Genomic DNA, 25,057 nt, shown 5'->3' on the forward strand with positions numbered 1-25,057 from the left:
GCGCCCTGCTCTCTGGTGGGAGAAGATGGGTCCAGGTGTGTGTGTGTGTGCGCAGTGCAGGCCTCTGGGCTGTTTCACCGCCTGGTTCCCAAGCTGCTCTGAGCGGTAGCTGATGGGTGCATGTCATCCACATCTTCACCTTACAGCAGATCTGTGAGCTGGCTGTCTTGTGAGGTGAGTCGTCACCCCAAACTGCCTAAGCAGGTGGTTGAGCCACCCAGTAGCAGTGGGCCTTGCAAATAGTGTTGGGGTGAGGGTCTGGGAATGGTGGGCTGCAGGGTGAAGGCCCAACAGAAAAGTAAGGCTACGATAGTGTTAGGAGGTTGCAAGGCAGACAAAGAGCACAGGCTGGGACTGGTGCAGGGACACAGTGGCTGGAGGGTCAGCTGTCCAGCCCTGCTTGGCTGGGAGGTGGCCGTCTGGAGAAGGTGGAGGCACTGTCTGTGGAGCCACACATGCAGGTGTGTGATGTCCTTGACCTACGGTTCTGCCCTGCTCTTCCCAACACGATTCCTTGTTGTCAACTGAAGTATGAAGACCAATTGGCAAGGGGAACTGACTGTTTGCTATGGGCACACCCTGAGTAATTCTGGAGTTGCTATGATTTCCTGTGGGGTCCCTCACGTCGGGTGGAGCTTGAGCACAGTTTGAGCTGTTGTCATGGACTGCTGCTGAGGAACTCGCAATTCAGCCACACGGAGCACTTTGAAGCAAGCGTAGAAGTAGGACAGAGTCTTAGGAGCATCCGTGTCTGAGTCTTGGAGGTGGATGCCTGGTCTGCTTGGTCTGTCTGAACGCTGTGGTCCTGTCTCTCCATCTGTGTGGAGGAGAGGAATCTGAGGCAGGAGCATTTCCTCTGTTGCTCAGCGTTTGGGGCCTTCAGGCTTTAGGCAGTGAGTCAAGTGTCAGGGGACAAGAGCCCAGGTCACAGGAGTGCTTCCTGAGTTGCTTCTCAGCTGCCGTCATGTGATCACACACTGTGGGAGGAGCACACACTATGGGGGTGCACAAATGGGGGGTGCTCACCACGGCATTGGGGTCTGGAAGGAAACACGAGGGCGAGTCCCCTCCTGCTTTCAGCTCTGGTGCTTGGAAAGGTCTTACGTGAGGACGGTAATATGTGTCTGAGACACAGATACACATGGGTTGGCTACCTTCTTTGCAGGTGGTTGTATGTGATAAGAATGTATGGAGGCTGCTATGTGTTAGTTTAGATCTTAAAAGTACGCATTGCTGATAACTGGTCCTAACGTTTTGAGAGAACCAGGAGCCTCTGTGCATGTGACCTGTGTTCTAGCAAGGAGGGGGCTGTGCTTGCGGCCTGCGCTGTGTCTTGTTCTCAGAGAGGTCGTTTCCTCCTCCTGTTGGAGGAACGTGACCTTCTGTGGGCTGTGCTCCTTGTTAGGAAGCACCATGCCCTCCTGCCAGCTGTCAGGTGGGGATGGGGCCTGGAGAGCATGGGGCACAGTGCCTCAATCGTACCCCCTGGGGACCCACACACCTCGTCACGTCTTAGAGCACATGTGTCAAACACAAGGCCCGCGGGCCAAATCCGTCCCGCCAGGCCTTGCAATGTGGCCCGCACCGCGCTGTCATCACTGCACTCCGCTGCGTTTCCATCACAATGACAGTTTATGACTGTTCAGTAAACCATTCGGCCCGAGATTTAGGCTGGATTTTAGATTTTGGCCCCTTCTCTGATTGAGTTCGACACCCCTATCTTAGAGCAACAGGAATGGGTCCCCCCCCCAAATGTCCTGGCCCCCGCTCTTGGTCGTGGTTTCTCAGTACGAAAGGCCTCCCTGTCAGAGCCCCGTGGAACCCTTCCTCCCCCCCGAGACCTTGTCCTGACGTTGGTTAGAGACGTGCTCGCAGCCCTGGCTTCAGTGAGGGGTGGGTAAGGCTTCTAGGTCCCCGAGGCCTTCCTGTTCATTTTGGTCAGCTGACACCTTGCCCGCCGTGTCTTTCAGCTTGGACACGGGGGAGAATGCTTTCACAGCACGTCCCAGCCCCACTCGCAACTCAGGATGTCTCAGGAGAGCGCGGTGTTTGCCTATGAGTCCTCGGTGCACAGCGCCAACGTCCTGCTCAGCCTCGACGACCAGCGCCGGAAGGATGAGCTGTGTGACGTCACCGTCCTCGTGGAGGGGCGGCCGTTCCGCGCCCACCGCGCCGTGCTGGCCGCCTGCAGCACTTACTTCCACGCGAGGGTCCTGGGCCAGGCCGAGCCGGAGCGCAGCATTTCTCTCCCAGAAGAGGTGAGCGGGTCCGCCCTGGGTTTACTCATGGAACCTGTTCAGTCTCCTATGCTTCGCTGGTTAAAGCACAGTTCTGAGGTTCTGCAACAATACGGTTCTTTAACCTTTTCCACAAAATTTTACATGTTAAGTTATTAATTTTGGATGTTAAAAATATTTATTGAGCAGATGAATAATGTACGTTATTTATTTTAAATTATATTTTATTTATTTATTTAGTTAGTTAGTTATTTTTATAGAGAGGAAGGTAGAGGGATAGAGAGTTAGAAACATTGTTGAGAGAGAAACACTGATCAGCTGCCTCCTGCATACCTACCACTGGGGATGTGCCCGCAACCAAGGTACATGCCCTCGATTGGAATCGAACCTGGGACCCTTCAGTCCACAGGCCAATGCTCTATCCACTGAGCCAAAAACAGTTAGGGGTGTTATTTTTAATTTTAACTTTTAAAATATGTTTGTATTGATTTCAGAGATAGGCAGGGTTAAAGAGAAAGAGAAACGTCAGCATGAGAGAGAATCATTGGTCGGCTGCCTAATGCATGCCCCCTACTGGGGATCGAGTCCACAGCCCCAGGCATGTGCCCTGACCTTCTTTGCCCAGTTTCCTCCAATAAACATTTTGCAAAATTATTGTAGAATATAATCACCAGGATATTGACATGAGTACAACCCATCATCTTACTGAGTTTTTGGTTTTACTTGCACCAAGTGTGTGTGTGTGTGTGGGAAGTTCTGTGCAGTTCATGTGTCCACCACAGTCAGATACTGAGTGGTTCCCACACCCAAGGAACCATTTGTAATCGCACTTCCATCCCTGACCCCTGGCAACTACTAATCTGCTCTCCTTTCTAAAGTTTTGTCATTTCAAAAATGTCATGTAATTGGGATAACACAGAATGTGACCTTTTAGAATTGGCTTTTTCCCACGTAATTTCCTCGAGATTCATCCAGGTTGCATATATCAGTAGTACTTTTTGATTGCTGAGTAGAAGTCCACAGCATGAAGGTACCAGTCTTTATTTCACTGTTCACCTATTAAAGGAAATTAGGCTCATTCCAGGTTTTGGCTAGTACAGATGACATTGCCGTGGACATTTGTGTCCAGGTCATTTCTCGGGGACAGAGGGCAGGATCCAGTTGCCAGGCTGGATGGGGGGTGTGTTCCAGCTTTACAGGAAGCCCTGGGCTGCTTCATTCCCATGCTGGCCAGTGTGTCCGAGGGGAGAGCTGCTTTTGTTTCCAGCCCTTTGGAAGCTAGTGCAGCACTCGCAGCTCAGAATGTTTGTGAGACCTCCATGTTGAAGAACCCGTTCTGTCTGTAACCCAGAACGAGGCTTTTCCTGCACTTCACCTGGTGGTTCCGTGTAGGGGCAGGTTCAGTGCAGATGTGCACGTTTCTGCTTAAAGCTTGTGTAGCTGGTAGCCTGTGGATCTTTGCATGATTTTTAGAACTTCAGTTTGTTCACTTTTTTAAAATCTGAATCTTTAAAAATTTTATTACAAGTTTTTGGAATGAGACAAAGGTAATAGTTACCGTTTATTGTGCATTTGCCCTGGATCAGAACCCCTGGAAGTCCTTTAGCTGCATTGCTTCTCACCTGTAAACTGCTCCCCCTGTGGCTGACAGCAGCTGGAGGTGTTCGCATATGACTGCCAGTGGGCTGGCGTGGACACCGGGGTTGACCGCCTGTGTCAGGCTCCTCCTGCTGTCGTTACGTTTATTGCAGCCCATTTGGAGAAAGTGTGGTGCTGTTTCTCTTTCTTTCCCCTGAGAGTGCATTGTGGTACATGTGTAAGTCAGAGTGGACTCTGAGCAGGGTGTGGTCCCTGAAGAGGTGTGTGTGACAGCGTGACCCCTCAGCTTTTGCTCCACGGGAATAGTTGTCTTACCAGTTAAAGCACCTGCTTATCTTTGTCACAGGTAAGGCACTCATCTCTAGTCCCATCTGCTCTTGTATTATTAACCAGACAGCCGTCGAGTAATGCACTTGTTTTCATTTTGTACGTTAACAGGTGACAGTGAAGGGGTTTGAGCCTTTACTTCAGTTTGCCTACACGGCTAAGCTGCTCCTGAGTCAGGACAACGTGGACGAAGTGTGCAGGTGTGTGGAGTTCTTAGGCGTCCACGACATTGAGGAGTCCTGCTTTCAGTTTCTCAGATTCAAGTCCTCGGACTCCATTGCCAACCAGCAAGAATGCCCACGAAAGACCTGCTTCCCCTCCCACTGTCAGAAAACAAGCCTCCAGTTTCCGCTTTTGGACCAGAAGGATTTAGAAATTAATGACGTGGAGGAGTTTTTGGAAAATAAAAATGTTCAGACTCCTCCATGTAAACTCCGTGGATATCAAGGAAATACAAAACTGTCACCTCCCCTGCAAGACAGTGCTAGTCAGACTTGGGAGTCCATGTGCTCAGACAAGGGGGCTGCTCTGGCCCTGCCATCTCTATGCCCCAAATACAGAAAGTTCCAGAAAGCGTTTGGAACGGACAGAGTCCGCACTGTGGAGTCGGGGTTCAAAGACGGTCACACTTCCGCTCCGCCCAGCGAGATGCCTGACAGCGAGTGCCCGGGAGGAGCCCAGGACCATGCAGACCTGCAGGCGGTTTTAAAATGTGAAGAAAGGAATGCAGCAGCGGAGCCTGAGGACACCACGGAGGAGCCTGCCTCCCAGTGCCCGCTGGAGCGGACAGCGGCGCCGTTCCTGCACTCCACCGCGGACCCACCGGGCCTCTACTCGCTGTCCCTCCTGCACACCTATGACCAGTATGGCGACTTGAACTTGGCTGGTATGCAGCCCACAGCAGTGTTAACCGAAAAGCCGTTGTCAGGCCCAGGTGTCGGAGAAGAGAAGGCCTTGGCTGGAAGCGAGGATTTACTTTTGAAACCGGACTCCAGCCCCCGGGGAGAGGACGGCCCTCCTCCTGGTGGTCGCAGCAGTGTGGAGCGGGAGGTGGCCGAGCACCTGGCCAAGGGCTTCTGGAGTGACATCTGCAGCACAGACGCTCCTTGCCAAGTGCAGCTGTCACCTGCCGGGGCCAAAGATGGGGCAGAACAGAGCCCCTCTCAGAAGCGGTCCGAGTGCCCCTGGTTAGGAATCAGGATTAGCGACAGCCCGGAGCCGGGCCAGAGGACATTTGCAACGTTAAGTTCTGTTAGCTGCCCCTTCATAAGCACTCTGAACACCGAAGGCCATGCGAGCAGCTTGGAGATGGGAGCTGACGGCTACGCCTCGGAGCCCCAGCAGGAACCCTGTCCATACGCCTGTGTGATCAGCTTGGGGGACGACTCGGAGACGGACACCGAAGGGGACAGTGAGCCCTGCTCAGCCCGAGAGCAGGAATGTGAGGTGAGGGCTCGGGGTGATCAATCAGGCTTTGCCCCCACTGACGGGCATTCACTATCAGCGCCTGGCGCCCCACCGGGGGGAGCACGGGCTGGCTGGGGGAACCACACCGTGAGGTGTGGAACTGTGGGGTCTGCACCAAGCAGGTGCTCTGCCAGCCATGGCCTGGAGGCCCACAGGCTCCCTCAAATGCCAGGTCCCCGAGGAGGGAGCAGTGGTGCTGGGTCCCTGAGTGTGACTCCTGATCGGGCAGCAGGACTGTCCGATCAACTGCCCCAGGTCCTGCACCTGGGCCATCCCTCGCAGGACTGCGAGACCGTTGTAGGGACGTGGCTCCAGTGCGACCTGCCTCTCCTAGTACATGACTCTCATAGCCATTCTTTCCTTGTTTCCCTTAGCCTTTCAGCATTAACTTGATGATGTCTAATGGTTTAGGAAGGGCTACCTGTAGTGGGTAAGTGACGGCTGATGCTTGTAAAACATGCCTATAATTTCAGGGCTTCTTAGTTCTTTATCCTTTTCTTTGGTTGGATAGTGTTGGGTGTCAGGTTTGGGAGAGTGTAAGAGGTTGTTCTTTTCCTGGGCTTTGGGAGGAGGAGATTAGTGATTTAACTTAAGAAATAAGAGGATGCCTGAGTTAAATCTGTAGATTTTTGTATGCTATTTATAAATTCAGTGTTTGGAACTGTGAAAAGAAAGTTAAAAATAAAACTTTTAAGAACTTTTTAAAATTTTTCATATATGTAACAACTAAGTAGGTTGCCAGAGGAACTGACCAATGTTTTATTTGCATTTTTGGTCATTAATATAATTAAGTTGTTACACAATTTTGTTATTAGGACTTTCCCCCCAAAATTTATGTATCTTGAAAATGAATTTAAAATATGTACAACATTTTCCTAATTATTCCTACATTGGCAAGTAAGATGTATAGCTTTTAAAATGAGTCATGTGAGACTGTCATTTCCTGACAGAAAAATACATTCTTTGAAATGTTTTAGAAATACTAGCTTAATATACTAGTATTAAAACAGAGCCAGAAAGTAATAGAAATCAAAGAATAAAATAGATATTTGGAGAAGGGGTGGTTGGATAAAAACACATTAAAAGCACTTTAGAGCCTGGCCAGCATGAGCTGAGCTTCAACCCATGAACCAGGCGTCCTGGGTTCGATTCCCGGTCAGAGCACATGCCCGGGTTGCAGGCTCCATCCCCAGTGGGCGTGTGCAGGAGGCAACCAATTCTCATCTTGATGTTTCTGTCTCTCTCTCTCCCTCTCCCTTCCTCTCTCATATAAATAAAAATATATTAAAAAGACAATATAGAAAGAGGCATAAAGATATCTGTGGATATTAACATGTGCTAATAGAATACATTGTTTTTTCATTTTACATACATTAATATTTGTGTTGACATAATTGATTTGTTTACAAAATACCTGGTTCTCATTTTATTTGTCTTCTGAGCCCTCTTTAAAGAAGGCTAAGAACATTAGATAAATCACCAGTCCTAAGGCATTGCACAGGAACTGGGCAAAGAGGTGTGTTTTCTAAGTCCAAGAGAAGGCCTCTGGGAAGTGAAGATGTGTGTGCCTTTGTCTCCAGGACTGAGTGTGACTGGGAGCGCTCGCACGGCAGTGGTGACTGATGCTTGCCTCACGTCCTAGGTAAAACTGCCATTTAACGCACAGCGGATCATTTCCCTCTCCCGGAACGACTTCCAGTCCTTGCTGAGGATGCACAAGCTGACTCCAGAACAGCTGGACTGTATCCACGACATCCGGAGGAGGAGTAAGAACAGGATCGCCGCCCAGCGCTGCCGCAAGAGGAAACTCGACTGCATACAGAATCTGGAGTCGGAAATCGAGAAGCTGGTGAGAATGCCAGAGAGTTAAATCCCACCACATCCACCCATTCTCCTTTATTGTGGAGGAAGCAGCTACTTTAATTCCTAAGTGAGAGTAGAACGTTCAGGTGTACATTAACTTTAACATTTACCACATACCATTTCAAGAAAAGAAATTATGACATTTAGGAAATAAAAAGAGGATGTTTATAGACTACTTTACTTATGTAAATAATCTAGGACTGCTGTCTCCCAACTGCTCGCCTGCCTGACTTCCTGATCACCCTCTAACCATTCCCATGCCAGCCTGATTGATGTCTAACTGCTCTCCTGCCGGCCTGTTTGCCCCCAACTTCCCTCTTCTGCTGGCCTGGTCACCCCTAACTGCCCTCCCTTGCAGGATTGATCACCCACAACTGCCCTCCCTTGCAGGCCTGGTGCCTCCCAACTGCCCTTGCCTGCTGGCCATCTTGTGTGCACATGGGGGCAGGATCTTTGACCACATGGGGGCAGCCATCTTATGTGTTGGAGTGATGGTCAATCTGCATATTACTCTTTTATTAGATAGGATAGAGGCCTGGTGCATGGGTGGGGGCCAGCTGATTTGCCCTGAAGGGTGTTCCAGATCAGGGTTGGGGTTCCCTTAGTGTGTGGGGCAGCGTAGGCGAGGGGCCTATGGCGGTTTGCAGGTGGGTACGCCCCCTGGTGACCCAAGCAGAGGCCCTGGGACCTGGCATTTATTTACCTTCTACAATGGAAACTTTGTAGCCTGGAGCAGAGCCAAGTCTCCTGCTTGCTCCTTGGCTGCTGCCATTTCTGTTTGGATGTGTTTACCTTCTATAATCGAAACTTTGTAGCCTTGAGTGGAGGCTTAGGCCAGAAGGGCAGGTGGAAAGCTTGGCTTCTTCCATTGCCAGAGAAACCCAAGCCTCCCTCCTGCTCTCTGTGGCTAAAGGCATCTTGGTTGCGGTTAATTTGCATACCTGCTCTGATTGGCTGGTGGGCATGGCTGGTGGGTGCAGCAGAGGTATGGTCAATTTACATATTACTCTTTTATTAGATAAGATTCTAAAAGGCTTATGGCCCTAATGCTGTAACACCCAAAGACTGGCGTGGGTGGGTGGGTGGAGCTGTTTGATTTTGTGCACTGGGCTTTTAGTATGTTACAAGCTGAGAACTATTTCTAGGTGCCTTTTTAACGATTTACAAATTAAAGGTAGTTTTACTACCTACCTAATAATTCTTAGATTGAGGCAAGATGCAAGATGCTGTGAGGCACTTCAGTGTTTTGTGCCATGTATCTGGAACTCTTAATGGTTCAATGTTAGTTAAAATACACTGTAGGCTTGAATACTTTGTTTTGGTTGATACCAAATCAAACCCACTTGGGTTTTTTATCTAAGGAAAAAAGTTAGATGCTGATAGGAAAGGAACATTCTGAAATTTAAGGAGACCCTGTGTGTGAGGAACGCCTGCTTTGTTGAATCTTATTTTCTGTTCCAACATCAAAACACAAGTTAATTGGAAAATTATTCCCTTGCACCCAGGTGTCTCTGTCCCCTAGTGGTGGCTGGAAGGAACATTGTCTGAGCAGCAGAAGCTGGGACTGTGCAGACAGCATTTCTTTTGTGCTCAGTTTTGAGTGTTTGTTAATTACTGGTGAGAGTTTAACATTGTGCTTGTAGCCAGTCTTCAAGCATGAATATTCTAGCTATGAATAGCAATTAAACAACTTAGAAAAAAACCATGCTTTTATATACCTTTAAGAAAGTGGAAAAGTAAAAATTTACATATTCTGTGTATACTTTAACTGTGCAAAAAGAGGAGGACATATAACTATTTAAAAAGACGAGGCACAACTGTAAAAAGGTTTACGAGAAACCAGATGTTTTACAAGTGAAGGCACGAGAGAGATTAAAACCTTTGTGATTTTGCTGAGTGATTAAAGTGGATGGGAACACAGGAGAAAAGTTACAGATTTGGGCCCTGGCCAGTTTTGCTCAGTGGTTTGAGCACTAGCTTGGGTCTGTGGGTTGATTCCCAGTCAGGAGCATGTACCACCTTTGTAGGTTCCCCAGAAACAAACAGAACAATTGTATAAAAATCTGAACAAATTGGAGGATACTTTTCAATATAAAAATTTAGTACTTTATTTTTTTTTCAAAATATTAGCTGCTTTGAAATATTTAAAAACTAATTACTGTAGTTAGATTTACACACAGTTTTTTAGATAAACTTTTATTTAAAACAATAATAGTATTTTTATATAAAGCAGCTTTCCTTTTATGCTTATAGCTTTTTTTGTTCCAGAAAAGAATCTATTTAGAGGATTATCCCTGAAATCACCCAGCTTACAATTAACCACAGCGTCAGCTGGACAGAACCTGCCCGTGAGCAGAAAACCAAGAGCCCCGTCTAATCCCACAAGGAGCCTGGGCCTCTGCCAGCATGTGTTTCCTCTACGCTGGGTCAGAGCAGGTGTGGGGCAGCAGGCAGGGAGCGAGCGAGGGGGAAGCATGCTGCCAGCAGGGGGTGGTGGACAGGCTGCAGGAGCCAGCAAACCTGAGAACATTGTGTGAAGACTTGCCTGGAGAGAGGACAGTTCCAAATAATAACAACATGATTGACAAAACAGACCCTCCCTTCTCTCTCCCCCACACACCCCAGTTCTTCACACTCTCGTAGCTCACGCATTAGATTTCCGACTATGGGCATTCACAGCCGAGAGTGCACAATATTCGGCACAGAATCAGTGCTCAAATGCCAGTTGCTATAGAACCGGGCGGTGATTCGAGTTGCAGGCATTATGATGAGTGTGCTTGTGCTGCCTTTGGCTCCCTCCTGTCTAAAATGTAAGTCCACACTGTTCTTCTGCAATCTGCAAGTCCAGAGAGTGGAAAACCGACCAGAAAACAGTGAGAGTGTCATAACTACTTTGGCCAAAAACTGATGCAAATGACACCAGCAATGTAGAATCTTTTCTTCTCTACTTTGCACGTTGTTTGATATTTCACTGTGTTTTATTTAGAAGTGTAGAGATGTTTGACAGTGGGTGGCTGTCCAGATCCCACCAGAGGGAAGATGTGCGCCCACATTATCTTCCTAAATCTGAAAAATCCTGATCCCAAGATGCGTCAGGCCTAGGAATGTGGATGAGGGATTGTGGACCTGAGGTATTGAACACCTTTCTCGTTGAATTGAAAGGAACACATGACCTTGTTTAACGAGAAGACACTGCCGACACAAATGGCTGCTAATGCCCCTGAGTCATTGCGTTCTCTCTGTGCCCACAGCAGAGTGAGAAGGAGAGCTTGCTGCGGGAGAGAGACCACATCCTGTCGACGCTGGGTGAGACCAAGCAGAACCTGACCGGACTTTGCCAGCAAGTCTGTAAAGAGGCGGCTCTGAGCCAGGAACAGATTCAGATACTCGCCAAGTACTCAGCCTCAGAATGCCCACTTTCGTTTTTAATTTCTGAAAAGGACAAAAGTACTTCTGATGGTGCTCTTGTGTTCCCACCAATTCTGAGTTTACCGGAGGGACCTCCTGCCGCACCGCCTGCTGGGGGCCAAAGCTCCTGCTTCTCCGGCGGGAAGGACAATGGGTCGGGCTGTGTGCCGGCCCAGGAGTCTGGGCACAGCCCCAGGGTGGAGAGCGAGGGGCCCTCGGAGCAGAGCCGGCAGAGTGCAGGCATCTCCGACTTCTGCCAGCAGATGACCGACAAATGCACTACTGACGAGTGAGCCTCACTTCCTCCTTCCAGCCCCGAGCCTCCTGCTGAAGCTCTGGTGTGTCCTGAGCCTCATCCAGCCACTGGTCTGCCAATAGGACTGTTTCCCCTCCGTGGCCGAGAGGGCTCCTCTGAGGCCCCTGATGCCTCGACTCCACAGAAATGCAGAGGTGGCGGCATTTGGAGAGAGAGAGTCCCATCAAACACACAGTGAGACTTTTATTCTGTTTCAAAAAATAACTGTTAGTAGCAACTCTACCCCTCATTCAAAATGCCAGAATGTGGACTAGCCCATCCAGCATCAGTATAACTGCAGGCGTCCACAGGGTTCCCCTGAGGAAGAGCCGGGGGAGTCAGGAGCCTGCCTTGCCTGCGTGTGCTGAGAGAGCCTGGCCCCAGGAGCTGATGGGCTGCACACAGTGGGGCAGCTGCTTGGGATACCTGAAGCCTGGAGCTTGGCTCCGCAGCCCCTGCTAAAACCAGGGGTGGGTGGCCTGCACTGGGCCCCTAAGCTCCCGTGGGCCTGGGGCGGCCCGAGGCAGAGGCTCCGCCTCTTGTGTGGACGTTAGGGGCTGTGGTCATGGCAGCAGGTAAGGGCCATGGCTCATCTCTCAGTTTACCCCGCTGGTCCTCAAGTCTGCCTCCTGATGCTCTGTCTTTTTGTGGGAAGTGGGACTTGGATTCAGGCAGTGTTTCCTTCGGCTCCTTGAGGGCTTGCCTGCCTCCCACAGCACAGCCCGACATCTGGGGAGAGGGCCGCCTGCAGGACTAGGAGAGGCAGGCACTTCCGTCTGGTTGTGAAAGCCTATTGTTTACTTGTGGAAAGTGTTATTGTAGACTTAAAGAAGCCTCTAGAACAACCGCATAGGTTTGTGGAACAGGGTGACACTCGATCTTGTTTCATGTGTGAGTGACTTAGGAAATCAGAGTGCCTGCTGCTCTGTTCCCGAATCGGGTGTCCTGGGGCCCGTGGTCCTGGTCCTCTTAGTCGTCCTTTGCCCGTCCTGTTCAGTGCAGCTTTCGCCTCTGAGTGCTCCTGTAGCACTGCCGCTGTCTCAGCAGCCTGCTCTTACAGGCTTGTTTGACAAGGAAAGTGAGACTCGACCTCCTACCATTAGAAAAGCATGTTCTCAGCCACAAACATTCGCAGCGCCCGTTTTAAAGGGTACGAAGAGGTGAGTGAGGGTGTTTGAGTTACACAGCACTTCACCAAGTCGGACACCCAAGGCTTCATACCGTGCGTCCTGAACCACGCAAAGGGCCCGTGGGTGCTGCTCCCACGGGGACAGCCCTCGCCCGGGACAGCGAGCCTGAAGCGAGGCGGCTTTGGCTGAGAGCACAGGGACCAGAGGACTTCGGACTCCTGGCCGGATGTGCTCCTTCCTGGTGGGCGGTGGCTGCAGGGGGCGTTCCTGGTCTGTGTCCAGGTTCGTATGGTCTCTCGTTGGCTTAGTGGTTGTGAGAAAACTAGTTGGACTTGCTTACAGTCTAGAGGCTTTCACAAATACACTCAAGAATGTGTCAGGGAGAATGAGACTAGCTCTGTGCTAATGCACCCCCACCTATAAAGTGTGTGGGCACAGACATCCCCGCGTAGCTGTTTGATACTTACAACTTCAAAATACGAAATAATATAAAAATGGTTTACAAATGTAAAATCGAATACAAGCCAATGGAATCCTTGATTTCCTACCTCAACTGACACTCAGCTGTCTGTCAGCAGTGTGCGCTCGTGTGTGTGTGTGTGTGTGTGTGTGTGTGTGTGTGCGCGCAGGTGCAGGTGTCACATGACCTGCTTAATTGCCGCTGTAAATAACTGCTTTGAAAGCTTCCTCTCTCTTTTAATGATAAGTCCTAGCTGTCTCCCGAGTTTATATATGATTTTTAAGGCATTGGGTTTAAATTGAGCTCTACATATAACAGCTTAGCATTAAGGGTTTATGGTAATGATGCTCCGGTTATTGGCCAACTGTAAAGCATAGCATTGTTTTACTAGCCAGCATGGGATAAGGAACTACACTACCTCACACCTCGTGATTTCCAAGTTGTAACTGAGGGACAGGAAGATAAAAACGATTTTATCTTTGTCTTTTGGCTGTAGTTTTCTACAGATTGCATAGGATTACACACTTATACGTATTTTAAAGCTAACTTCTAAAGAGGTTTTTCCTAAAAGTGTTTTGAAGTTGACTTTCCTGCGGGTGCGGGCTGTATGCGCACTGTGCACCAGGGTCTCCGGCAGAAGCCGGGAAGGTGGTTTTCCGTATCGGCTGCATGGTCACAGGGCCCGGCCCCTGGTGTATGAATCGGCTTTCTCAATGCTTGATGGTTTTTAAAAAGCTATTGCCTAACCAGCAAAATAACATTATCTTAAATTTTGTTATTTCAGTTCACCTAAAGCAAATGATTTGTTAAATTGTTATGCTCAAAGCAAACATGGATATAAATCTTGGTCCTCCATTTGTAACTTTCCTAATATAATTTACTGTAGCTTAATGCTTTGCCAGTTTTGAATAAGGAATTAAATATATATATTTTAAATATACTTTTATTAATTTCAGAGAGAGAGAGAGAGAGAGAGAGAGAGAGAGAGAGAGAGAAACATCAATGATGAGAGAATCATTGAATGTCTGCCTCCTGCACACCTCTTATGGTGATGGAGCCCACAACCTGGGCATGTACCCTGACCAGGAATCGAACTGTGACCTCCTGGTTCGTAGATTGATGTTCAACCCCTGAGCCATGCTGGCCGGGCGGGAATTAAATATATCTGATGTGGTAGACGATACAGGTTGCATGTGGACACTCAGCCCCATTCACAACTTGGAAAAACCCAGACAGCAATGTTATAATGAATTCTCAGGTGAACTTGTTTTCGTATAAAACATCTGTTTTGAATTTGTAAATATTTTAAGGGTTTTATTAAGGCATGTAATAAACTATTCTTTGAAACCTGTTGGGTAAATGAAAATTTAAAGCCGTAATGGCATACTAATTGTAAATAAACATCTATTGATTTTTTTGTATCTTTCTTAATATAATTTTCTAACAATGCAATAAAACCACTAAATTTATATATTCATAGCCAATTAAGGTCATATTTCATTAAAAGAAAACTTTCATAGTATTTAATTTATATTTTCTCCCTAATGTGCTTATCCAAATGTAGCAAAACGATAGATGTTAGATGTTGGCAATAAATTGACAGTTAAATAAAATTCCCTAAAATTGCTTCTAATTGAATAGCGTTGTATATTCCATCATTTCCACCTCTGAGGTGACTTTACCAATCTCAGACTTTGGTCAGGAAGTACTTGGCTGAGGGAGGACTTCCTATTTGATGATGGTGCCCGAATCCTGTTCCCAGACACGGGTGAAGGGAGGACGGCTGCCACCCTCCCTGACTTCGGGTGGAGTGGGGGGGGCTTTTTGAGGGGATGCTGTGTCTCTGGTTTTACAGGTCACCTGCTCAGGCACCTCTCCCAGGTGACAGCTACGTCCAGCCAGGCCCTGTACCAGGCTGGCTGCCCAGAGCCTGCACGCCCAGTGTGCTCCTCTCCGTCTCCAGGAAATGTGACTCAGCAGCAGGGGCTCTTACATCCTAGAGTCTGGCAATCTCCAGAGTAGCAGGGGCAGGACATAGGACAGGGCAGAGGGAAGCGGGGGCGGGTGTCAGGTGCACGGCGACCCTCGCAGCAAAGTAACAACCACCCAAGATGCCACACCCTCACCCGGCCCGCCTGGGGCAGGCTGCTGGGCGGAGCTGCTGTGAGACCAGTCCGGGTGCGTGCGGCTGCGTCTGAGGAGGAGAGAAGTGGAGTGTCAGAGGCTGGGGATCTCAGTGAGGGCCATGTGCCAGAAGAGGGGCCACCAGTCAGCCTGGCATGTGTGGGCACCAAGGCAGTGTCACAGTAGGAGAGGCCAAGGGCCTGGCAGCCCCATGAGGCCACCCTGTGGTCACCATGGTTACCATGAGGTCAGATGCAGGGGCTTTGAGGACGGAAGTGAGAGGGGTGGGTGTCACAGTCTCCGAGGGGCCAGGAAGTAGCACCCGCACCCTCTGCCCCTGCACCCTCTGCCCCTGCACCTCACCTGCTTAGAGTTTGGGGCCCTTTGAGAAAGAAGGGGCGTGGCATACACATTGCAAGAGGTCCTTGGAGGGTGCGGCTGTGCAGGTGAGCCCAGTGGGTTTGCTAAACATGGGTGAACCCCAGCCAGGTGTCCAGCTTAACCGGGACAGCGCCCCCAGGGGGTGGGGAAGCGGGCAGGCGACTGTGCCCCTGGAGGGCAGGTCTCAGCGCTTGGGGCCAGCCGGTCGGCCTCCCCCTTCAATGGACTGGCTAGAACCTAGGGCCATGGGGGGCAGGGGCAGGGGTTTATGAAAGACCCGGAAGCTGGATGAGGGAGGGGTGTCCCCTTCATACTCTTCCCCTGGAAACACTGGGTCCTCAACCCTAGCGCCTCAGCCAGGCCTGTCCTCGTGGCAGCGCTGGGCACGGCCCTGCTGTTCTGGACAGGCCTGCCCATGAGAGGCCCTTCCACCCCGAGGGGTAACCCCAGAAACTCCAGGCGCGCCGAGATGCCATCAGGGCGGCGTCCAAGGCCTCTGAGGGACCCGGTGACTCCTGTCCTGGACTCTGCTGGGATCACTGAGGGCAGCCCTCGCTCTGCGTGGCTCTCCGTGCCTTTGTGTGCTGACCTCACAGTGCCCCGGCCGTCGGCCTGTGCGCCCTCCTCCTGGCGCTTCTCCAGGTTTGAACTGCTGGACTGACGGGAAACATGCTGACCACAGAGTCGATGCTGTGCATCCAGAGCGACCACCCCCAGGCATGTTAGATCTCTGTGAGCATCCTGCAGACATGTCCGCCCCGGTGACCAGCTCTCATTCGCTCCATCGCCTTCACCGGAGCACGTGGATCCCGGACGGGCCCCCGCAACCGGAAACGGTCAAACGCGGTTTTAAGAAGCAAAAACTATGGGCACGGCGGCCAGAAACCTAAAGGCAAGAAGTTTTCTCACCAAGAACCAAGGCAGGGCCTCGGGGATGGGCTCCCGCTGCCCCTGCGTCCCCGCCCTTCTCAACGCACCGGGCCTCGCCGTGCCGTCCGGATCGCCATCACAGGCTGCGGCATCACAGGCCTGGTCTGCTTGTCAGCATCAGGGTCTCAGGACGTTAGCCCGGGGAAGGTCCGTAGCCCGGCACTTGGGACCGTATTTTGTCTTATTTTCTTCTGTTCCTGGAACTGCTCACATCCTGGCCTAGTCAGAACTCACTGCGCGTGATTTTTCCTTCCACCCATGGATGGCAGCGCAGCCCCGCCTGCAACCGGCTGGCCGCGTGAGTCAGGCTTGGTCAGGAGCAGCTGGAACAGACCACAGACCGGGGGCGGGCTCCTGTCCTCGGGCAGGACGCTCCCCCTGCGGCTGGGGACAAGGTCAGAGTGTTTCCAACCCCCAGCAGATCCACCGGCGTGGGCGTGACCGCTGTGGGTCACCATCTCCGGTGGAGGTGCCCGTCTCCTGGGAGCCACCGGCTCAGGCGGAGGAAGCGGCCTTGGGAAGGCCGCCGCCCTGTTCACAGCCAGGCCAGCCGGAGCAGTGAGGTTTTCCCATCCCTGGCTCTGCGGGTTCCTGTGGGCCCTGAGGGTTCCAGGCGAGGCCAGGCAGTCTCCTGCGATGCAGCCGGCAGAGGGCAGGGTCAGGGGCCCAGGTGTGTGTTTGCTGAGAAAGTGAGTCCCAGTTACCTGTGCGAGGGCCACCTGGGCTCCCGCCCAGCACCTCCCGCTGCCCGACATGCGACTCGGCCATCCTGTCTCCTCCCACGGAGGGTGGAGGGTGGAGGGTAGAGGGTGGAGGCTGGAGGGTGGAGGGTGGAGGCTGGAGGGTGGAGGGTGGAGGCTGGAGGGTGGAGGCTGGAGGGTGGAGGCTGGAGGCTGGAGGGTGGGGGGTGGAGGCTGGAGGGTGGAGGCTGGAGGTTGGAGGGTGGAGGGTAGAGGGTGGAGGGTGGAGGCTGGAGGCTGGAGGGTGGAGGCTGGAGGGTGGAGGGTGGAGGGTGGAGGGTGGAGGCTGGAGGGTGGAGGCTGGAGGGTGGAGGGTGGGCCCACGTCCTCCTCCAGAGACAGTGCTGCCGGCTCTGTGCACAGGGGCCCGGGAGGTGCCTTTCTCTTCGAGCACCGTCCTCCCTAAATGTGGAAACCACTCTGAGCATGCGAGCAGGTGGGCTCTGAGCCGGCGGCTGGGGTGTGGGGACCCCCAGCTGAGCACACATAAGCACCTCTCCTGAGCCCAGAAACTTGCTCCAATATTCCCAGTCTGCCCCCTTACCCCCCCCCCCCCGCATGCTCACATGCTCATCGTTCCTTCTGCTGAAACCCCTCCATCCCCACGTTTCCCTCACCACTTCCAGGGTCTCCGTTCTCCAGGATCTCCGTTCTTCAGGATGTCCATTCTCCAGGGTCCTCATTCTCTGTAACCAGCACCAGGGAGAGTGAGGGCGGCAGGAGGCAGGTCAGAGCCTGGAATCCTCTTCTGTCTCAGACTGGAGATGAAGGATCCTCTGAGTTCTGATGAAGGGCATCCAGGCATCAGATGAAACATCAGGGAGCCCAAGGAGGAAGGTTTAACCCAATCTCAGAATTCATCCCAGGCCCCCACCCCCTCACTCAGTCGCCTGAGGCTACGGCTCCCGGCTCCCAACTCGTCCTGCTCCTGGTCACCACCTCCTCCTTCTCCAACTCTTCCTCCTTTTACTCCTCCTCCTCCTCCTCTTCCAGGTCACAGACCTGTAACCTCTCCTGCTCAGCCTCCTCCTCCTCCAGGTCACAGGCGATTCTCTGGTCAGTCCAGCCCTGCCTCTGGAACTTTCTTCCAGGCCATTCCCCATCTCCCTGGTCCAAAAAGTGGCCCCTGCCCAGGATGACCCCCTTCGAAGGTAAGAGGCGTGGGAACGAGGGGAGGAGCTCTATGCTGGAACGTCAAGTAGGGAGAACACCGACCGTGGTGTCGGCCTGCAGAAGGACCAGAGCAGGTGAACTTTCCCGTGTGTGTTTAGCACGTGGTGGATGAGGCAAACAACGGTTAAAGGGCATCTGTTCAGTACAGGACGTTGGGACAATTAGTGATACCTTGGATTTCATCTCATTTCGTGCACCAGAAATAAATTCTACGAAGCTAACGGAATTCATGCAGAAGGGATAGTATTGGGTGGTGCAGCACAGAACAGGGCAGGGCAGGCAGCACACAGGGGAAGAGGGCAGGGCTCGGAGCCAAGGGACTCAGGTTCTTCTTGTGCTTAATGTATTGGACAAAGCCCTTTACTTACCTGGACATTGCTGTCTTCATCTGTGAAATGATGGTGATAGTGATGATGATGGTGGTTATGTTGATGATGAAGGTGGTGATGGTAGTGATGATGGTGGTGGTGGTGGTGATGACATCATCACCACCACCACCACCATCATCATTGTAGATGATGATAATGGTGATGGTGGTGGTGATGGTGGTGGTGATATGGTGGTGATGGTGATGATGGTGATGATGGTGGTGATGGTGATGATGGTGGTGGTGATGATGATGGCAGTGGTGGTGGTGATGATGATGATGATGAAGATGATTAAATGAAAGGAACTCACCCTTTGTAAGGTTTCAATAAAGGCATCAAAGTCAAACTGGTTTACAGAGTCCAGTGAGAGCTTATATGTTCTTCCAAGCAAGGTGTTCAGCTTTAAATCTTTTACAGCCTTCGCAGTTCAGGAGAGAATTCAGACTAGCTTAAAGGATGTATCAAATGCTGAACATTACACACAGTGGGAAAGAGTGGAGAATGGGCTACAGAACAAGTTGGAGACATGATGGACTGGAGACACAGGTCCCGTGTGGGCTCTTATCTGTTAGAAAACACACAATTTATATTCCGTTAAAGGTTTAACAATTCCTAATACTAGCTAACATGCACCGGGTGCTGACTCTGTTCCAGCTTTTTACAGGAGTGGAAAGGTGCTCTCCCACTATGTGTTCATTGCTGCCCTACTATGCATTCATTTGCAATGTAATTTGGAGACTCAATCGCTAGTCATAACATTACCAGCTTGGCAGAGGTGATGTCAGAGGCGACTAAATCTCTGGGCAGGAGCAGTGCTGGACTTGTATGATCTCTGAGGCTCGTTCTAACCATGGCCTCTTTGACTGTGGGGACGTGTGTGAGCTCTAGAGTAAACAGTGATTTCCAAACGAATGCAAGTCACCCGCTGAGCCAGAGTTCCCCTGCGACGTAGCAAGTTCCGGTTCCTTCTTTTCCTCCTCATCCTAAGTCTTCGCCTATACATTATTCTCTGATCTTTTTCCTACTCTTCTGCACAGGATGCTTCCTTACTCCCAAATCGCTGCTTTTGGATTATAAGCAGTTCCGAATGATCACTGGCTGTTTCATTCAGTGAAATAAACATACCCCCCACGAGGTGGACATACTTGCAAATGAATGGCAAGGGGATTTAGCATTAATTTGCTTCAAAGTCTTTGCAATCATGTAGGTTAAAGGGTTTAACTGATTTTTTTCCTTCAGTGGAGTGAGAAATGGTTGTTAATTTTTTATCGCCTCCCCGAACAGACCTCGCCATCCCTAACGGATGCATAACCTCAATTAATCTCTGATGGGCATCATCAGTGAGGGATGTGGTAACGAGGATCTCCTGGAGTCCTCGAGCATCTGAGCGGGAGGCACGTTTTCCTGGACCGCATGCATTTGTCCTCAGTTGCTTTCATACTTTTGATCGCACATTTTGACTTTTGAGAAAAAACAAACTTGTATAGGACTTGGACACAATAACATTCGATAGAACTAGACTCACAGAGGCCGTTAAAGCTCCCAGTAAATGCGAATTCCCTTTGAAATGTCCCCCACGCCATGCTAGGACCTTCACAACCTCCGTCGTCATTGGCAACTAATTTTAACCAACACTTCCTGCCAGGATTTTGCCCCAAAACAACGGAACTGAAACGTTTCTTGTCATTTTTCACTTTTCAAACCTTAAGGAAAAAGGCAAACAATGGATTACGTTTTTTTGCAAGGTCACGAGGTGGTAGTAAAATCATGAGTTTTGAGTCTCATCAAACGAAGGTTACCTGTTGTTCGTTTTTTATGGATAGGAGATTGTTGACCCTGGTGTTAAAGGTGGGGGCGGGAGAGTCATTGGCTCAGGGGGGCGATAAGAAATTACCAGACAGCTTTTTTATCCACTCATCTGTTGATGGGCACGTGGGCTGTTTCCAGATCTTAGCTGTTATAAACTGTGCTGCTATGAACATAGGGGTGTGTATATCCTTTCTGATTGATGTTTATATTCCCACAATCATTGGGTCCAATGGGAGTTCCATATTTAATTTTTTGAGGGAACTCCATACCGTTCTCCACAGCGGCTGCACCAGCCTGCATTCCCACCAGCAGTGCGGGAGAGTTCCTCTTTCTCCACATACTTCCCAGCACTTTTTGTTGTTGTTGTTGTTGTTGATGGCAGCCATTCTGACAGGTGTGAGGTGGAACCTTGTGGTTTAAAAGCGCATCTCAGATGATTGATGACTTCGAGCATCTTTGGGGAGTGGGGCGGGTGAGAGAGGAGTGAGAAGGAAGTGCAGCTGCCTCAGGGCTGGTCTCTGCCTTTCCGTTTTAGGACAGAATGCTAAGCGTTTCTCATGGACCGACCCCAGGTTTGCTCAGACCCAGGGCTTTGGCCAGAGCTGTGTCCCCCCCCAGATGCGTCTTAGCCCCTGGTAGGATGAGAGTTTGCTTGGATGATGAGAAGTCCCAGATGGGATCTCTAGATTGGAGAATTTTCACAGGCGATTTTTATTTTTGAGGGGGTGGGGGAAAGCCTTTGGAATGATTTAAAGCAGCTGTAATTCCCTCAGTGGCCGCTGGGTGGCAGCCGCCCGTGGCAGCAGAGTCGTGCTCACATCCTGGGAAGGATGCCTAGTCCTTGCACACCAGGAGGCGAGTCCTGCCCCTGCCTGCGTCCTTCTTTTTAGTTACAAATCAGCTTTGCTTCCCCCCTCCCTTTCAGGGTTGTGTCTGAACCTGCCCCCATTTGGCTGCAGAAAGCATCGCTCTCCCGCCTTGAGGATCTCGACCACGTCCAGGATTCTCGGGGAGAATTGCCCGCTTTTTGGTTTAACAGAGCAAGTGACCTGTCGTGTGACTGCGGCGAGTGACCGAACGGCCCCTGTGCCAGCGTCTCCACGTGGGAAGCAGGCCGCCGGCCGCCGACAGAGTGACGGTGACGGTGCAGCGGGCCGTCTGAGGCTAAACAGGTTAAAAAGGCGTGAGGTGCGCTGTGAGCCGTTGCCATTGGCTGTGCCTGTGCCGCGGGGTGTCCCCGGCGTGAACGTCCCACAGCTGTTCACCGTCTGCTGACGGCCGGGGCTGCTCCAGGTCTCAGCCACCGTGAACTGTGCTGCCGTGAACACGGGTGCACACTCTTCCGAGTCTGTTTCCTGTTTCTTCGGATAAATTCCCGGAAGTGGGATTGCTGGGTCAAAAGGCAGTTAGGCCCTGACCGGTGTGGCTCAGTGGATAGAGCGGCGACCTGTGGACTGAAGGGTCCCGGGTTCGATTCCGGTCAAGGGCATGTACCTTGGTTGTGGGCACATCCCCAGTGGGAGGTGTGCAGGAGGCAGCTGATCATGTTTCTCTCTCATCGATGTTTCTAACTCTATCCCCCTCCCTTCCTCTCTGTAAAAATCAATAAAACATATTTTTTAAAAAGGCAGTGAGCTCCCTATTTAACTTTCTGAGGAGACTCCACATTGTTCTCCACAGAGGCCGCCCCCGCCTTCATCCCCCCAGCAGCACCCAGACTCCCTTCCCTCCCACCCTCGCCCGCACATGGCGCGCGCTGAGGGGCGGATGGTGACCATGCTGACGGGGTGGGTGGTACTCACTGTGGTTTAAATTGCATCTCGATGGTCCGTGCCTTTGAGCATCTTCCTCTGTCCCTCGGCCTCTGTCTGCCCGCGTTGGAGCCGGGTCTATGCAGGTCCCTGCCCGTTTCTTAACCGATCGCTTGCCTTCCTGGTGTTGGGCTGTGTAAACTCTGTCGTGTTTTGGAAATTAAACCCGGCCAGGTGTATCATTGGTGAATGCGTCCTCCCGTTCGGTGGCTCCTTTTCAGCTTGCTGTTGGCTCCTGTGGCTGTGCAGTCGCGTTTCGGTTTGCTGTCGTCCCATTGTGTTATGTCCCTGTTCCTCCGGCCCCAGGAGGCACCCGGCACCCGTGTGGCCGTGAGAGGCGTCCGAGGCGTCCCTACCTGTGCTTCATGGTCCTGAGACCCGGTCCCCTGGCCGGGGAGCCGGCTCGCATCGTGAGACCACGTCCCGGTGATTGGGAAGGCTCTCCCGGTGGTTGGGAAGGCTCTCCCGGGAGGCGGTGATTGGGAAGGCTCTCCCGGTGCTTGGGAAGGCTCTCCCGGGAGGCGGTGATTGGGAAGGCTCTCCCGGTGCTTGGGAAGGCTCTCCCGGTGCTTGGGAAGGCTCTCCCGGGAGGTGGTGGTTGGGAAGGCTCTCCCGGTGATTGGGAAAGGCTCTCCCGGGAGGCGGTGATTGGGAAGGCTCTCCCGGTGCTTGGGAAGGCTCTCCCGGGAGGCGGTGATTGGGAAGGCTCTCCCGGTGATTGGGAAAGGCTCTCCCGGGAGGCGGTGATTGGGAAGGCTCTCCCGGTGCTTGGGAAGGCTCTCCCGGGAGGTGGTGGTTGGGAAGGCTCTCCCGGTGATTGGGAAAGGCTCTCCCGGGAGGCGGTGATTGGGAAGGCTCTCCCGGTGATTGGGAAGGCTCTCCCGGGAAGGTGGCTGGGGATGCGCTTCCTCCAGGGCTGCTCCCCCCCCTCCGGCTGAGGTGGGGGCCCCGCCCTCGAAGGGCGTCTGCAGGGGTCCCAGGTGGGACCGGAGCCAGAGCCGTTGCTGTGGTAACGGGGAAAGCTGGCCCAGGAAACACCGGGAGATGCTGTGCTGATGTCGGTGAAGAGGTTAAAAGCGGGGCGCGGGCCTGAGGGGTCCCGTGTGGGGGCCACCGAGCGTGAAGGGCAGGAGTTAAGGGCTCAGCTGCCGCCCAGAGCCGCCGGGGCTGCTTCAGCGTCAGGTGAAGTGAAGTGGAAACGCGCAGCCAGGAGGCGGCTTTAAATTAAACGTCAGAGTCACTTTGTGTTTAACCGCCCGGCACTCTAGGCTGTGCAGGGAAGCCCTTCCTCCTCCCGTAACAGCCAAAGGATCTGAATCCTACAAACCTGCTCCCCCTGCACACGCTCTGCACACGCTCTGCACACGCTCTGCACACGCTCACGGGAGCAAGGGGCCGAGGTACGATACCACCAGCTCCCAGGAAATGCTGCCCAGCCTGGCTCCCGCCTCCCCTGGCACCTCCACACGAGCGAGCCTGTGTGGACGTCGCGCTGAGGCACGGGGCCCCTGGGGTGGCTGCAGGCAGAGCGGCCTGGGGCGGCCGACACCCGCCAGGGGCTCTGCAGGGCGGTGACAAGGTGCGCTGCCCCAACTTAAAACAATGTATATATGTTTGTACTTTATTGATTGATTGATTAAGGTGTTACATATGTTTCCCCATCCCCTCATTGCCCCCCCACCCCCCGTTCATGCCCTCACCTCCTGTTGGTTGGGCTCAGTTGCATGCCTACAAGTCCTTTGATCTCTCCCCCTTCCCCTCCCTCCCCTGCCTTCCCTCTGAGGTTGGTCGGTCTGATCGATGCTTCTCTGTCTCTGGATCTGTTTTTGTTCACCAGTTTGTGTTGTTCATTATATTCCACAAACGAGTGAGATCCTGTGATACTTATCTTTCTCCGACTGCTTATTTCATTCAGCACGACGCTCCCCAGCTCCCTCCAGGCCGTTGCGAATGCTGATTTCAGAGGGCACTGTGCCCCGTTCTGGGAGCCTCACCCACTCCCTCCCTGCACGGCCCCCTCCCTCCCTGCCCACCCTGCACTGTCCACCAGCACTGCCCACCAGCACTGTCCACCCAGCACTGCCCACCAGCACTGTCCACCCAGCACTGCCCACCAGCACTGCCCACCAGCACTGTCCACCAGCACTGCCCACCCAGCACTGTCCACCAGCACTGCCCACCAGCACTGTCCACCCAGCACTGCCCACCAGCACTGCCCACCAGCACTGTCCACCAGCACTGCCCACCAGCACTGTCCACCAGCACTGCCCACCAGCACTGTTCACCCAGCACTGCCCACCAGCACTGTCCACCCAGCACTGTCCACCAGCACTGCCCACCCAGCACTGTCCACCCAGCACTGTTCACCCAGCACTGCCCACCAGCACTGCCCACCAGCACTGTCCACCCAGCACTGTCCACCCAGCACTGTCCACCAGCACTGCCCACCCAGCACTGTCCACCCAGCACTGTTCACCCAGCACTGCCCACCAGCACTGCCCACCAGCACTGTCCACCCAGCACTGTCCACCCAGCACTGTCCACCAGCACTGCCCACCCAGCACTGCCCACCAGCACTGTCCACCAGCACTGTCCGCCCACCACTGCCCACCAGCACCGCCCGCTGACCTGACGCCGGACAGACAGTTCTTCCGCAGGCGGGCTCCGGAGGAACAAGGCCTGTGTTACTGACGGGGTCAGAGTGCACAGGAGAGTTCCAGAGGCTGATGAACTCTCAGGCCCTCCTCCCCTTCCCCCGTTCCCTTCCCTAGAGCACGGAGCTCCGTGTAAATTAGGAATCTAATCAGAAAGGCTTCTCGGCTGGAACAGGCTTAATTAGGAAATCTGCTCAATTGGGGCTGATGGAAGGAGAGCACAGCGGACTGTGGTTACAGCGGCCAACGAGCCTCTTAATGGTGACACTTTCAGGGAATTG

General features: G+C 52.4%; 2 protein-coding genes across 11 annotated transcripts in view; one reads left to right on the plus strand and one right to left on the minus strand.

Moving 5' to 3' along the window:
- BACH1 (BTB domain and CNC homolog 1) overlaps nucleotides 1–12,879 on the plus strand; it is a 46,379-nt gene extending 33,500 nt beyond the window's left edge. For 3 of the 10 annotated variants that reach the window (XM_036432681.2, XM_036432675.2, XM_036432677.2), the window contains 4 exons: nucleotides 1,971–2,258; nucleotides 4,275–5,609; nucleotides 7,273–7,479; nucleotides 10,745–12,879. In XM_036432681.2, the coding sequence (XP_036288574.1) occupies nucleotides 2,028–2,258; nucleotides 4,275–5,609; nucleotides 7,273–7,479; nucleotides 10,745–11,194 (2,223 nt within the window). In that variant the 5' untranslated portion in view covers nucleotides 1,971–2,027 and the 3' untranslated portion in view covers nucleotides 11,195–12,879. The other 7 variants (XR_004987036.2, XR_004987035.2, XM_036432680.2 and 4 more) reach the window with 7 other exon arrangements.
- Nucleotides 12,880–17,927: 5,048 nt separating this feature from the next.
- The window catches only part of GRIK1 (glutamate ionotropic receptor kainate type subunit 1), a 59,234-nt gene continuing 52,104 nt past the window's right edge, over nucleotides 17,928–25,057 (minus strand). Inside the window, exons 18-19 of the mRNA XM_045579799.1 lie at nucleotides 18,503–18,522; nucleotides 17,928–18,104 (exon numbers count right to left, since the gene is read on the minus strand). Of these exons, the coding sequence (XP_045435755.1) occupies nucleotides 17,928–18,104; nucleotides 18,503–18,522 (197 nt within the window). The remainder of the gene's footprint in view (nucleotides 18,105–18,502; nucleotides 18,523–25,057) is intronic.

This window comes from Pipistrellus kuhlii, unplaced genomic scaffold (assembly GCF_014108245.1).
Source record: "Pipistrellus kuhlii isolate mPipKuh1 unplaced genomic scaffold, mPipKuh1.p scaffold_m20_p_115, whole genome shotgun sequence".
NCBI lineage: Eukaryota > Metazoa > Chordata > Mammalia > Chiroptera > Vespertilionidae > Pipistrellus > Pipistrellus kuhlii.